At 35.1% G+C, this 14400-nt stretch overlaps 2 protein-coding genes across 5 annotated transcripts in view; one reads left to right on the top strand and one right to left on the bottom strand.

Annotated features, from left to right (window-relative positions):
• MACROD2 (mono-ADP ribosylhydrolase 2) overlaps window positions 1-14400 on the bottom strand; it is a 2095255-nt gene that overhangs the window by 1757621 nt on the left and 323234 nt on the right. The window lies entirely within an intron of this gene.
• FLRT3 (fibronectin leucine rich transmembrane protein 3) lies at window positions 704-14365 on the top strand. 3 transcript variants are annotated; one of them, XM_033094756.1, is made up of 3 exons: window positions 704-937; window positions 9078-9279; window positions 10836-14365. In XM_033094756.1, exon 3 carries the CDS (start codon window positions 10879-10881, stop codon window positions 12826-12828), a length of 1950 nt encoding a protein of 649 aa, XP_032950647.1. In that variant the 5' UTR covers window positions 704-937; window positions 9078-9279; window positions 10836-10878; the 3' UTR covers window positions 12829-14365. The 3 variants fall into 3 exon arrangements, with proteins under 3 accessions (XP_032950647.1, XP_032950646.1, XP_032950648.1); XM_033094755.1 differs by having other exon boundaries at window positions 9078-9839; XM_033094757.1 differs by lacking the exon at window positions 9078-9279.

Here is a 14400-nt window from a genome sequence, read left to right as displayed (position 1 = left end):
TTCTATTTTTCTAAAACTTTTTATTGTAGAGACAATTCCCTAAATAGGAAAAATACAATACATACTAGGTTCTAAAGATGGACAAATAAATGGAAGTATATGAAAAATACTTTCGTTTCCTAAAAGGTATGCAGAACAAAAACAATAATTTACTCATTACCCCTAGGAAAAAGGTCTAGTAACTTCAATTTTTTTTTTTTTTTACCTTTTGGCATCCCTGTTCCCCTTCTCTTAAATAAATCAGTTACTTATTTGAACCTACACTCTATTCATTTGTTGAATATTCACAGTTGGGATTACTAGCCTTCATAATGATAACATTATTGCAAATAGTCAACAATGAAAATGATTTTAACTTCTTTTTAATACAGATGGCTTATAAATTAAAAAAAAAAAGAACCTGTGTTTTTCTAGTGCAATCTTATAAATATCCTTCTAACATGCTTGTATTTTTTAGAAGCTTGCTACCACTACTTTATGTAGTAAACTTTAGAAAATGTTGAGATTCCAGAAGGCTGCCTTCAAACCAAATGGCACCTAGCTTTGGCAGGCTGAGCACCTCATTTTGTCTTCTCTCACTCCCTCTAGCGTTGGCAAAGCTCATCTGCCGGATTATCTAGTTACCTCACAGAACAAGACCTCGGCTAAGTCCTGCCCATCTATGACATCACCCCCTTCTTCAACCACTGCGAGGTGAAGCTTTAACTTCAGACTTGGAGGTGGGCTGTGTGCAGTAAACTGGAATGCTCTCCCTCACTCAGCCCTCAGTGCAGGAGTGATCCGAAGCAGGACAAGCGCAGCCTGCAGCTGCCGTTGGCTTTGTGTGGACTGGACGCGGAGCTTGGGAGAGGGGGAGGGTTATTTACTCCTGTTCAAAGTCAGTGGAATTACAGCTATAGCGGCAGTATATATGGGATCGCTGTTTGTCGTCTTCCTGGTAAGTGCTTCCCATATTTTTCCTTATGATTGTCCCAGAAAGTTTGGTTGGTTTTACTCTCTAGAAAGAAATGACTTGGTACCATGAGGCATCCAAATACAAACGTTTGCTCTGTCACCAATACGAACAAAATATGTGCGTACAGCAAGGAAAAATTTGACTATATAGCCAAATGCAGTAAGTTTCTTAAAACCTTCTTTCTTTAAAAAAATAATAATAATAAATGGCTGTTTTCTGTCTAGGGTAGTTGCTATTAAAAGGAGCCTTATAGAAAACATTAAGTTGGAAAGTTAAATGTTAAATATTAAAGAATACAAGGCAGATTTTTTTTTTTCAGAGAGGAAAGCGAAAGGTCTTGCTAACTTGGTGTGTACTGTATGTGTGGTATGATCACCGATTTCTGTTTATACAACTGTGAAAGAAAATCAATAATCCCTCAGCCCATGAGTACGCAGTACATGAAAAGCATACATCTTGCTCACAGCTAGCCGAGCTACTCCTGGAGACTTATATGTCTCTGTAAGGATTAACAGCTACACCTAGATTTTAAAGCTTGCATTGCTCTCCTGCCAGAGCTGCTTCAAGCATTTCAGGCTTGCAGATCTCAACTCGTGAATTCAACTCTGAGGAGGGGGAAAGACTCTCTTCTAAACCATATCCCCTCTCCTGTAAAACGCCAAAATCCATTACTTGGGCAAATGAAGTATGTGACTAGCATAGTAATTGGCAAAGTCTACTCAGAAAAACTAACAAAGCTGAGCCTGGTAGCTCTGCCTGATGTATGCAGCACATTCCGGGTGGCAGGGGGAAAAATGAGTGGAGCCCTCATCAAGTGGGGTATGTAGAGTATCCATGCACTTGCAACTTACAATAGGAAAACCCTATATTGAAAGACATACTTTTATACGACAAAGCTTTCAAAAAGTAGTGAAATAAATCTTCTGAAAAATTTTTTTCAGTGAATTAGATCTGAAACAAAATGGTTACATTGAGGTAAAGAGTGCAACAGGCCTATATTTTCTCAACATTGTGGGATGGTGGTTTTTAATTAATTATTTTTTAATTTATTTTAGAATTAAAAAGAAAAACCAACCTTGATATTTGCCAATTATGGAACCAAATTATCTAATGGTTTTAACAATTAGCTATTTCAAATTTTCTTAATAAATCTATCTGCTCTAAATGGACATATACATTATTTCATCAGCAGGAAATAACATGAATAAAGGCACTAGAAAAGTGCTTCAGGTGTAGCAATGCCTTTCTTTTCCCACTGCCTACTTAACGAATATCCTGACCAGCATAAACATAAAGAATGAATTTGTCTGTTTTCAGATAGGACCAGTAAGGCTTGCCCCAAAGTGACAGATGACTTATACTGTCTCTTTTGAAATGGGTAAAGAAACAAATTAATCCTTTAAAAGTACCACAAAATATTAATATTACCACTACCACCAATATTAATAATAATATGCCAGGCTTTAATCTATGAGAAGGTTAAATCAGAGATATGCCACTTAGTTTGCAAATATATGTTGTGTACACTACATATACACACATACATACGCAAACACATATATACATATTTATAGCCTGAAATAAACAAGGCTACAAAAAATGTGACTGCGTGTATTTAAGCATAAAAATCACATCTAATTTTTTTTTTTAAATAGAGCCCTGCCAAAGCACATCAAGTGGGAGGATCGGCAAAGATACTATTGAATGAATGAATAAACATAATGATTTCATAAATATTGTGTTCCTACATAACACTAACCATCAGTTATTAACTGGGCTTTTCATTTCTCTGCCCCCTCCTTTTAAATCAATTATGGTTAGGTTCAAAATGCCCAATTAAATACTTCCTAAACATAACATTTGTGAAATACATAAGTGGGCAGCAAATAAAGTTTTTACAAAAAGAAGAAAAACAGAAGATTTGTCATAACTGAATGTGGCAGCAAAATAGAAGGTAGGTTTCTTTTGCTTTCAAGTGTTAATTAAGGAGCCACCAATTCTATCAAAACTTTTTCAGAGCTAAATGAAGCAGTGTGAAATAAATTTGGTTGAAATCTTGTGGCTGTCAGACTTTGTTAGCAAGCTATTAATTATCTTTATCCCAGTTTCTTCTCTGGACTATGTTGCCCAATCAAATAGAAACTCCAATTATGTTCAGCATCTCTTGCCCAGGGACACAAGAGCCTGATGAACACTCAATGTCTCCAGATGAAAAATACAATTATCAGCTTTAAACATGCAAGTGCACTGCAGAGAGATTTGTCTGTGCTTTTCTTGGCCACACAACCTAAGGCTGCCTCCTCTTTTGGATTATGTTGAATAATTTTAAACCCTACAAAAATCAGTAGCAGAGAACTTGCCTTGTATTAATGTGACATAAATGTTTCTTCTTTGTCCTTTTTATCTTTTAATATGCCAGTGTTCATATCAATATTAAATTAAATCTGGTCATTTAAAAAAAATTGGATTTAAAACTGCCATTTCAGTAAATCTTAACTTTCTCTGTTTTTTAAAAGTGGGTGGGCTACTTAACAAAGAATGTGATTAAGTGGCAAGATCCAAAGCTAACTTAAAAATTCTGAATAAACCCCCCAAATATTATGTTATTCAGCCAGTTTGTTTCAATAGCATTATAAGCAATTGTTGAAAGTCAAATGAAGACCACCATAAATGAAGTCAACGAGGGAAATAAGATTCAATAAATTTTCAAAGATTGTAATTTCTTCCCTCCTTCCCTCCTTTTCCTCTCATTCCCCCTTCTCTCCCACCCCCCACCTTTTGCCCCAGAGGCCTTCACTGTTCTCAACGGGAGGCTTTGTTGTAATTAAACCAGAGAAAAACTGGCTGGCAGCAGCCTACATCTGACTTGCAGTTTCTGAAAGCAGTTCTCTGGTAGAGTGTACCACCCCCCAGCGGGCAAAAACTCTACAGTCAATCTCTCAGCAATATTAATTCGCAAAACTGCGTTTTTCTCTTCAGAACATAAAAGGGGCTGTTGCTCAACTCCTTCCAACATTCTACCATTTCAGAAACTTATCATAAGTCAAAAAAATAATTTCCAAGAAAGAGAGCGTCTGTAAATGTCTCCTGGAAAAAACCCTTTTTCCTCCTAAGAACCAAAATAGGAATATACATTTCAGAAGGCATTTTCCAGTTTCAGAATGCAGATTAACATCACTACACTTGGTAAAACATCACACGAAGAAACAGTTTGGAAAACCATGTTCATATTGCACAGAAGAGCAGGTTTCAGGGCTTTGATCTATTGACAAGAACTCCAGAGAAAAGAAATTGTAGGTAAAAAGGAATGAAACATAATTCAAGAAGCAGCTAAAGTTGTTTTTTGTTTTGCATGTGCATACACTCCTTCCTAGCCCCAAAATCAAGTGTCAAGTATAAAAAGCTCTCTCCAGGTATTAGTCTGCTTAAGTAAGTAGAGAAATTACACTCACTTGATGAGACAATGACAGCTTTTGTTCTTTCTTTCACTTTTCATGTGCACAAGTTACCGTGGCAACTTTGAAAAGAAAACCTACAGACTACATTTGGTTAAACACCATTTTTAAAGTGTGCCACTGGGCTGTGGATTGATCAGTTTATGTGTTGATTTTTTTCCTCTTCATTTGGTTTAAATCAATAATGTGCTACGCTGACATGAGAAAACAAGGTGTTTTATGATCTCACCAACCAGCACAGTGCTTGGCACGGAGTAGACCCAAATATTTGTTGTACTAGTGTATAGAAATTCGAATATTCGAAATTTTAAGCACATCATCCAAATTGTACTTACAACACTGAACAGGGAATTTCAAGTTAGCAGTGGGAAAATGTTTGTGGTTGAACAAAAATAAGCATAGGTTTAATTATAGTCGCTCAATGCAAACTTAAAGCATGGCCCCTGCCCCAGCTCTCTATTGCTCACCTTTACCACTCTCTAAATTAATATCTTATTCATTTTTTCAAGTCTTGGTTCTCTAATTTAATTAGTCTGACTTTAATATCATAAAAGGAAGCAGCATTCTATGATGAAAGATAACACCTCAGTTTACATTTTTGTTTTAAAGATGCTCCATTTAACTTTACAAGCCAAAATAAATGAAGCAGAATTAGATTCATTTATCACAAACCTATTGGGGAAAAGAACCAGTAACAAAAGGAGAAAGTAAAAATCCTTTGCTTCCGAACTTTTATCCCCTAGTTTGCATGAATAAAACAAAAAACATCTTCAGGCTAGAACATAGTCTGGATAAAACCAAGTATAGAAAGGCACACTTGCTTCTCTGCCTCTCAGCAAACCCTTCAGACTTCATGACTCTCAAGAGGAGAGTTAGAAGTCCTTCTGCTTGCCTGGCATTAAACAAAAGAATTGGAACTTTCCTGAAATCTGATGATCGTGGAAAATTTAACTACCAGACAGGCTGCTTAGAAAGCATTTTGCTGTCACTATCAACTAACCTGATATACTCCAGTTTTTCAGTTTAACCACATATGTAGTTTATTTGAAATACCATGTTGTTACAAAGACTTAGCATTCACAGGTTGATAATTTGTTGTGCTTTTTCTAATGGCAATTTAAGCCTTCATAAATAAATTACTTTCCTAATACACTAAATTACGATTGTATAAATTCCAATTACCAAGAAATATTCACAGATTTGGATAAATTTGATTAAGCATGTGTTTTTGTTTTCCAATCTCAAGTTTTTACTCAAAATAGTAATGCAATTAACTTGGATTAAAACTTCTACATGCCATTCTACTTTTAGATTTAATATTTTAAAAAATTCTCAGCATTAGGACATCATGCTAGGCAAATCATTAAAAAGAAACTAAAATCTCAAAACTATACTTGGTTTAAGATTGTAAACAATTGAGCAATGATATTTTAACTCTAAATCAATTTACATCAAAGGTAGCAAATAAAGGGCTTAGGAAATTAGCAATATCAATATGTAATGTAATCTTAATCTAAGTGATCAAAACATGAGAGATGCCTTCTCATCTCAAATACTCCCACCTCCAAATATTGTAGTAGCAGAGAAGGAATCATATAAACATGTAAATTGCCAGAGTCCTTGATTTTATTTAAATACCAGTTTTCTATTCAGATACAACTTCCTAAATTATATTAGTTTCTTAAAATACATAAAATGATAGCATCCTAATGTAGTTACATACTTTTTTAGGTGTATCACAGGAATACATTTGAGGCTTTTTGCAGATTTGATTACATTATAAATGCTTTTTTCAAAAAAAAACTCCACAATTTTTATTTATTAAAAGACCTGAATAGAAAAGATCCCTATTCAAAGTCTGACTTACCAGTGAAGTGATTATGGTTTTCTTCTTTTTGCTATAGTTTTAAATGCAATATACTAAAGTAAGGATTCAAATGAAAACTAATTTTAAAACATTCCTTTAAATAACCAGGGCTCCATTTATGTTTTCCCCAAGTTATCCCATTAACAATGTTTTTCTAAAAGATCCATTTCTTTTTGCTGAGAAGTAATGGTCTCTTTCAAGCCTATGCAGACATAAAGGCTCTGAAGTCGGTGTTGTGGGAACCTGGCCACAGTGTCCATGCCAGTGGGGGTCATTTTTCTTTCCATCATTCACAGTCAACTACGTGTGTATATGTAGAGCCAGGTCAGAAAAAGGAAAGTCTAAGTGTAAGGGGTAGGATTGCTTATTTTAGATGGAGAGCTTGTTAACAGCCTTTAATATGCAAAAAACCCCAAAATACTGGTTAGGACTACAGTTTCAAATATAAAAGGGAAGGAGAAGACCTAAAATATAACACAATCAAAATGAACTGTGTTGAGCTTAGGTAAAGGGAGTAGGAACTCGTGAGGTAATCTTCACATCCGATAGAGGATCCTCTCCACAGAAACCTATTTGATGTTTCTGCCTGTTTTAATGCAGTTTTGGGGAGAGGAGAAAGGCACTTTCCAAGAATTTAATGAGATTTAAGGCTTTCTATTAATCTCACATCACATTATTACCACTGCTATAGTAATGGCAATGTGAGTTTGCATATCAAAAGGAGCAGAGGGAGCAGTTTCACAATTGTAAAACAGGAAAAATAAATTAATCTTCCTTCTTTTCACACCAATTTAGAATGTCTTTCCTTTCTCTGGATTAAAAATGTGAAAATCAATATATATTCTTAGAGCTTGATGTGGTGAAATAATTATAGTTCGGATACAAGCTTTCGCTCTGGCTACCATTATGCTCATCACTTGGACTTCATCTTGGCTGACCTGACTCTGGGAACAATCAACAATTTTCAAATTCCCATTCATCAGACTCATCTTCTCAACGTTAGAGTATGTCCTGGAGTATGAGAAATGCCTGATTATGGGTAACATTTTAAGCAGGTTCTCACTTGTGGTTTTTAGTTAGTTTTTAACGCAATTTAACAAAAGTCATTGTTTTCTAAGCTTAAATTAACCCAATTATTTTATATGTTCAGTATTTTTCCAGCTTAGAAAACATTTAAAACAGATACTTTTAAAAATAACTTTTTAATTAGAATTTCACCAGCTTGGCTTTCTATTTTCACATACTGAGAAAGCAACAGTTTTCCAGAAAATTCACTATTGAAAGTCAACAATAATGAGCAAAGCCCTAAAGGCATCACAGTAAAACCTCACATTAAAAAATAAATCATTTAAATTTTCCTTTGTGGGCACTTTGCAATATCCACTTGAGACTACTTTATCCAACTGCTAACTGCTATTTTTGTTTCAAGTTGCCTAAATAATAAATTAAATCTATTTGTAATTTTTTAAAGTTTCCTTTTGTTAATGCAACCTGTCTACGATAGCACTGGTATCTGGTGGCAAACTAAAAGAAACTACCTTTTTAAAAAGAACCAGAAACACAAATTTTGGCCTTGTTTAACATTCATTTTCAGTAGTGTTTCAATTCTGGAACAGATGCTATCCTTGTTGGATGCTAGGTAATTACTGGGGGAGAAGCAAATTGCTTTCTGATTTAGTCCTTAATTTCTGGGTCAAATATTTCCATGATACCCTAATATTTCCTACCTGTACAGAAAGCCCCTGAGCGGGTAACCCTGGATAACAAATACTGATCATTCCCACCTCCCCCATCCACCAAAAACATCTTCATGTATATTAATGGACAAAGCAGTCATCATTAAAATTACTGGTCTCTTCGGTCAAGCTTAAGCTGTGTTTCAGACACATCAAACACTTATTGGAAATTGGCATGTTCATGTTTGAACCCAGAGAGAAATGCCTCGTCAGATTTTGATATGTTTTCCTAATGGTAATTACAAAGAGATAGATTGAAATAGCTTCCTTTCTATTCCAAATACAGATTTTTCAAATTCAGTTTGCTAAAAGAAAACTAAAATTATAGTCCCTTGAACAACTAATTATGACTTTTGGACAAGAACACCTGAGTAACTAGAGTTTTAAGATCATCAACTAGTCCTCAGAAACACTTCTAAGGAGGAAGGTGATGAAAGGTGATGGTGTCCACATTCTAAAGTTGGGAAAATTGAGGCCTGCACAAAGACTTAAACCAGGAAATCAGGGCACTGAGCAAATCAAAAGAAAAATTTCTAATGCAAATTATTTTCAGCTCCTTAAATTGTAGATTGTATAATGTTGTAAAACCATGTTCAGAAATGTCTAAAAAGTTACCATAGAATTTCTGTCAAAAATCCTTATTATGTATTTTTCTCACCTCTCTGACAAGTATTTGTTCTCTTCTTTGTATACACTTTATCATTTTATATCTAAGATTTAAAAGTGAACTTTTAAAGATTGGCCTGACCTGAATTCAATAAGCCATGGAAGGGGCTTACCACCTCTTAAACGAAGCTTTGCTTCTGTGTTTAATTCAAAGTGACACCAATAATCAGTTAACAGTAGAAATTATCTGTTTGGTAACAATCTCAACTTTAGCTTCTACTTTATTTATATAGTAAAATGGGAAGTAAAAAATAAAGAGTCATCTTTTTTACCAACTACTGTTTTGATGAAAGATGTGTTGCTTAAATAAAGAATTGAAGTTAAATTTCTTTTAGGAAATTTCTCTAGTATCTTAAAGTTCATTATCAGAAGTTCATTAAAACCTTTTACTTTCACAGGAAATGCTCAAACCCAGTATATTTTTAAGGAAAAGAAATATAAAGGAAATCTAATAAGCTTCCTTTTTTTCCATGAAGAATATTTGAATTAAGTTTTCTTTACCTCTTAAAAAAGAATACCTGTTCTTGCATAACGTGACTGCACCAGATATTCTAAGAAAGCAGCAAGAAGCAAAAGCTGGAAATAGCTATTTCACAGCAGGTAATCATACCTCAGGATGTAGCTACTGTACAAAGTTTATACTTGGATAATCCTGGATGGGAATAAAGGTGGGGGGTAACTGCCTGAAAAACCTATTACTATACAGGCCTTAGCATCATGAATGGCTTTCTTCATGAGGATCTGAAGTTACTATCTCTGACCACATTGAACAGAAGAGCCAATAAGAATTTCAAAGAAAGCAATTTCCACTAAGGGAATTAAGCTACACAAAAGAAACCTTCACACAGAAACTCTATCAGAAAGAAAAAAAAAAAAAAACACATAGGAAGCCATGTGTTCTACATAGTAACAGGAAGCTGAATTGTTTCTGGTCCCCACTTTAATGAGCTTGCCCACCATGCTGAACCACAGCTGGAATGTTCACTGACAGCAGCGATCCTGATCTGGAGGTGTGTGCGGCATAGGATTACTTGAATAAACAGTGAAGAACATTTCCAAGGACTAAACAAGAGTTTGTAAGTCCCAGCCCCTCACCAGGAAAATAACACATGTGCATTGGATTTTCACTCACGCAAAATTTATTCACATCGTTTAATAAGGTAGGAAAAATATTAAAATCTTTTCTTTTCATGCCTGAAATTATAAAGGCTAATTAATACCTAAAAGTGCAGAAGAAATTATATTACACAATAGATCAATATAAATCCATAATACTCCAGCCATGGAGAAAGTTGAATCATAATCTAGATTAGAATTTGAAGAAAGACAAATGTATTGTAAAACGTGAGATAGAATATAATGAAAACTGTACAGGAAGCCATTAAATATGTAGCACAAAACATAATGGGAACAAAAGCAAAAACTCATTTAACATGAAATGGAATTTTCCACTTTGATTAGCTGGATGTGTTAGCTGTATAATTCTTTCCTTCCCTAAAGTCAATGAAAATAGATTTCTTTTGATTTTCTTGCTATCAATACCTATCTAACAATGTTTAATAATAATCAAAGAAAAAAATTACACCAATAATCAAAGCAAACAATTGGCTTTACTGGGATTCAGGATCTCAAGAGGTGTGTCTTATAGCTATTCCTGATTAGTAAGAGAATAGATATTGTACTACACATTTCTACACTGATACAGTCAACTCAAAGGCAAAATTTTGGTTTTTAAGAACAGTAACATTTATCTCTGAATATAACAAATCACATTATTTTGTATCAATTCATAATGAATATTAAGAAAAAAATTAAAAATTGATTAGATTGACCAGTGACTGGCTACAAAATTGATATCAAGTATTATGAAAACGCTTTAGAATATCCAATAAAACTTTAATAATATTTAACATTTCAAAATCAAATGATACTTCTTAATTTAATACCAGAAGCATTTAAGGTAAAGACATTATATGGCTGCGTTCATTGTTTGTTAGCTAGTAAAAAAACTTAAGTGTGCAAAAAAACTTAAAATATTAAAAGAGATTATAGTTGTTTTAATTTCCATACCTATTTAGAATACTGTCTTAAGTATGCCAGTCTGATTGCTGTCTGTCTTTCTTTTCTTTTCTTTTTTTTTTTTAACTCCATTTTAGGGCTTTGAAGCTACCTTGTGTATAGACCTCAACACTGCTGACCATGATCAGCCCAGCCTGGAGCATCTTCCTCATCGGGACTAAAATTGGGCTGTTCCTTCAGGTGGCACCTCTTTCGGTTATGGCTAAATCCTGTCCATCTGTGTGCCGCTGTGATGTAGGTTTCATTTACTGCAATGACCGCTTTCTGACATCCATTCCAACAGGAATACCAGAGGATGCTACAACTCTCTACCTTCAGAACAACCAAATAAATAATGCTGGGATTCCTTCAGATTTGAAAAACTTGCTGAAAGTAGAAAGAATATACCTGTACCATAACAGTTTAGATGAATTTCCTACCAACCTACCAAAGTATGTAAAAGAATTACATTTGCAAGAAAATAACATAAGGACTATCACTTATGATTCACTTTCAAAAATTCCCTATCTGGAAGAATTGCATTTAGATGATAACTCTGTCTCTGCTGTTAGCATCGAAGACGGGGCATTTCGAGACAGCAACTATCTCCGACTGCTGTTCCTGTCCCGTAATCACCTTAGCACAATCCCCTGGGGTTTGCCCAGGACTATAGAAGAGCTACGCTTGGATGATAATCGCATCTCCACTATTTCATCACCATCTCTTCAAGGTCTCACTAGCCTAAAACGCCTGGTTTTGGATGGAAACCTGTTGAACAACCATGGTTTAGGTGATAAAGTTTTCTTCAACCTAGTCAACTTAACAGAACTGTCACTGGTGCGGAATTCCCTGACTGCTGCACCAGTAAACCTTCCAGGTACAAACCTGAGGAAGCTTTATCTTCAAGATAACCACATTAATCGGGTGCCTCCAAATGCTTTTTCTTATCTAAGGCAGCTGTATCGACTCGATATGTCCAATAATAACCTAAGTAATTTACCTCAGGGTATCTTTGATGATTTGGACAATATAACCCAGCTGATTCTTCGCAACAATCCCTGGTATTGTGGGTGCAAGATGAAATGGGTACGTGACTGGTTACAGTCACTACCTGTGAAGGTCAATGTGCGTGGACTCATGTGCCAAGCCCCAGAAAAAGTTCGGGGGATGGCTATCAAGGACCTCAATGCAGAACTGTTTGATTGTAAGGACAGTGCAGTTGTAAGCACCATTCAAATAACCACTGCAACACCCAACACAGTATATCCTGCTCAAGGACAGTGGTCGATGCCAGTGACCACACAACCAGACATTAAGAACCCCAAGCTCACTAAGGATCAGCGAACCACAGGGAGCCCAGCAAGAAAAACAATTATAATTACTGTGAAATCTGTCACCTCTGACACAATTCATATCTCTTGGAAACTTGTCCTACCTATGACTGCTTTAAGACTCAGCTGGCTCAAACTGGGCCATAGCCCAGCATTTGGATCTATAACAGAAACAATCGTAACAGGGGAACGCAGTGAATACTTGGTCACAGCGCTGGAGCCTGATTCGCCATACCGAATCTGCATGGTTCCCATGGAAACCAGTAACCTCTACCTGTTTGATGAAACTCCTGTTTGTATCGAGACTGAAACTGCACCCCTTCGAATGTACAACCCCACAACCACCCTTAATCGAGAGCAAGAGAAAGAACTTTACAAGAACTCCAATTTACCATTGGCTGCCATCATTGGTGGGGCTGTGGCCCTGGTGACCATTGCCCTTCTTGCTTTAGTGTGCTGGTACGTCCATAGGAATGGGTCGCTCTTCTCAAGGAACTGTGCTTACAGCAAAGGGAGGCGGAGAAAGGATGACTACGCAGAAGCTGGCACTAAGAAGGACAACTCCATCCTGGAAATCAGGGAGACTTCTTTTCAGATGTTACCAATAAGCAATGAACAAATCTCAAAAGAGGAATTTGTGATACATACCATATTTCCTCCTAATGGAATGAATCTGTACAAAAACAATCCCAGTGAAAGCAGTAGTAACCGAAGCTACAGAGACAGTGGTATTCCAGACTCAGATCACTCACACTCATGATGCTGGAGGACTCGCAGCAGACTGTGTTTTGGTTTTTTTAAACCTAAGGGAGTTGATGGTAGGAACTCTGTTCTACTGCAAAACACTGGAAAAAGAGACTGAAAAAAAGCAATGTACTGTACATTTGCCATATAATTTATATTTAAGAACTTTTTATTAAAAGTTTCAAATTTCAGGTTACTGCTGCGATTGATGTAGTGGAGACGCCTGAACACAATTCTATATTTTAGTATTTTTTAGTAATTTGTACTGTATTTTCCTTGCAAATATTGAAGTTATAAACCATTTACTTTGTGTTCTACTGAGTAAGATGACTTGTTGACTGTGAAAGTGAATTTTCTTGCTGTGTTGAACAATCAGGACTGAGTTCACATGAGATCCTTGTAGTATAAGCACAGGCCATTTTTCACTTTGGTATTAATAAAATGTAAAAAAAACAAAAAACACAAAAAACTGGCTTATGAGAAAAATTAAATTTCAAAAAATATTTATGAAATAATGTTCCAAATATTAAATTTGTATTATCCCAGTGGTATTCAATAAATCAAAATATGTGAAGTAATGGGCAATATCAAACTTGCTGCATATCTCCATTTTCACTCTAAGGAAATTAAATATCCTTAAGAAAGTAAGTATATCTTCTGAACTGAATACATCAGCTGGCATAAAAGGAGTGTGAAGTCTGTAAAAGCCATTATTAACAAAGCTTTGAGAATAAAGGACTTCACATAAACAATAAAGTAAGCATGTTTCCAAGTTAGGGGAGAAATTTGTACTTAGGAAAACATAAAAACTTAGACTTGAATAGAATAATGAACAAAAATACCAGAATTGCATTTTGGTTTTGCCTACACCATCCTGATTTTTGAAAAATGAATCCTAAAGACATAATTGTTAATGTTTATGATGTTTTTATCATAAAGGATGTCAAAAAACCATATACGTATTAAAAAGGTAGTGTAACTATATGAACTTCCCCTCAACAATGCTGAGAAAGTAGTACTTTAAATAAGTGAGAATTTAAAAAAAAATAAATACTAGAAATCAAATTTAGATCTGGTTTATGCGAAATGTTTTAACACTGTACATAAATGTTCAATTTACTTTCACAATGATCAAGATTACTGCCCATTACTGTCACAATTTTTCCTATATTACATAATGAACGTGTAATGTAACATTTCTTTCTAGCTTCCTACTGAATTATGAGCTATTACTTGTTTAAAAACCACATCACTTTTGTGTTGCCATATTTTTTTTTCCAACAAAAAACCAAAGTGCATTGTACGCCCTTTGGCCAGTCTTGTATGTGCCTTGATCCAACGCTACATGTATTCAGCTTTTAAAATTTGACAAATTTTTCATATTTCCTTAAATATGAAAAATTATGGTCTTATTGCTGAATAAAACAAACAAAAAAAGTACAAAACAATCGTGCTTGCTTTTTCGGGATTATGTTACTATCACTAAAGTAGCAAATTGCCCGGCACATTAGTCCTAAGCACCCCCATGTATTTTTCTAGGCATAAAAATAAACGTTGGCTATAAATAAAAAAATAGCAATATCTTGAT

This window comes from Rhinolophus ferrumequinum, chromosome 23, assembly GCF_004115265.2.
Source record: "Rhinolophus ferrumequinum isolate MPI-CBG mRhiFer1 chromosome 23, mRhiFer1_v1.p, whole genome shotgun sequence".
Classification (NCBI taxonomy): domain Eukaryota; kingdom Metazoa; phylum Chordata; class Mammalia; order Chiroptera; family Rhinolophidae; genus Rhinolophus; species Rhinolophus ferrumequinum.
The sequence above is the reverse complement of the archived record's forward strand: the minus strand, read 5'-3'. Positions and strand labels throughout refer to the sequence as shown.

Bases quoted from the DNA above. Each gene is read 5' to 3' on its own strand.
- FLRT3 (XM_033094757.1), top strand. From the start codon at position 10,879: ATGATCAGCCCAGCCTGGAGCATCTTCCTCATCGGGACTAAAATTGGG.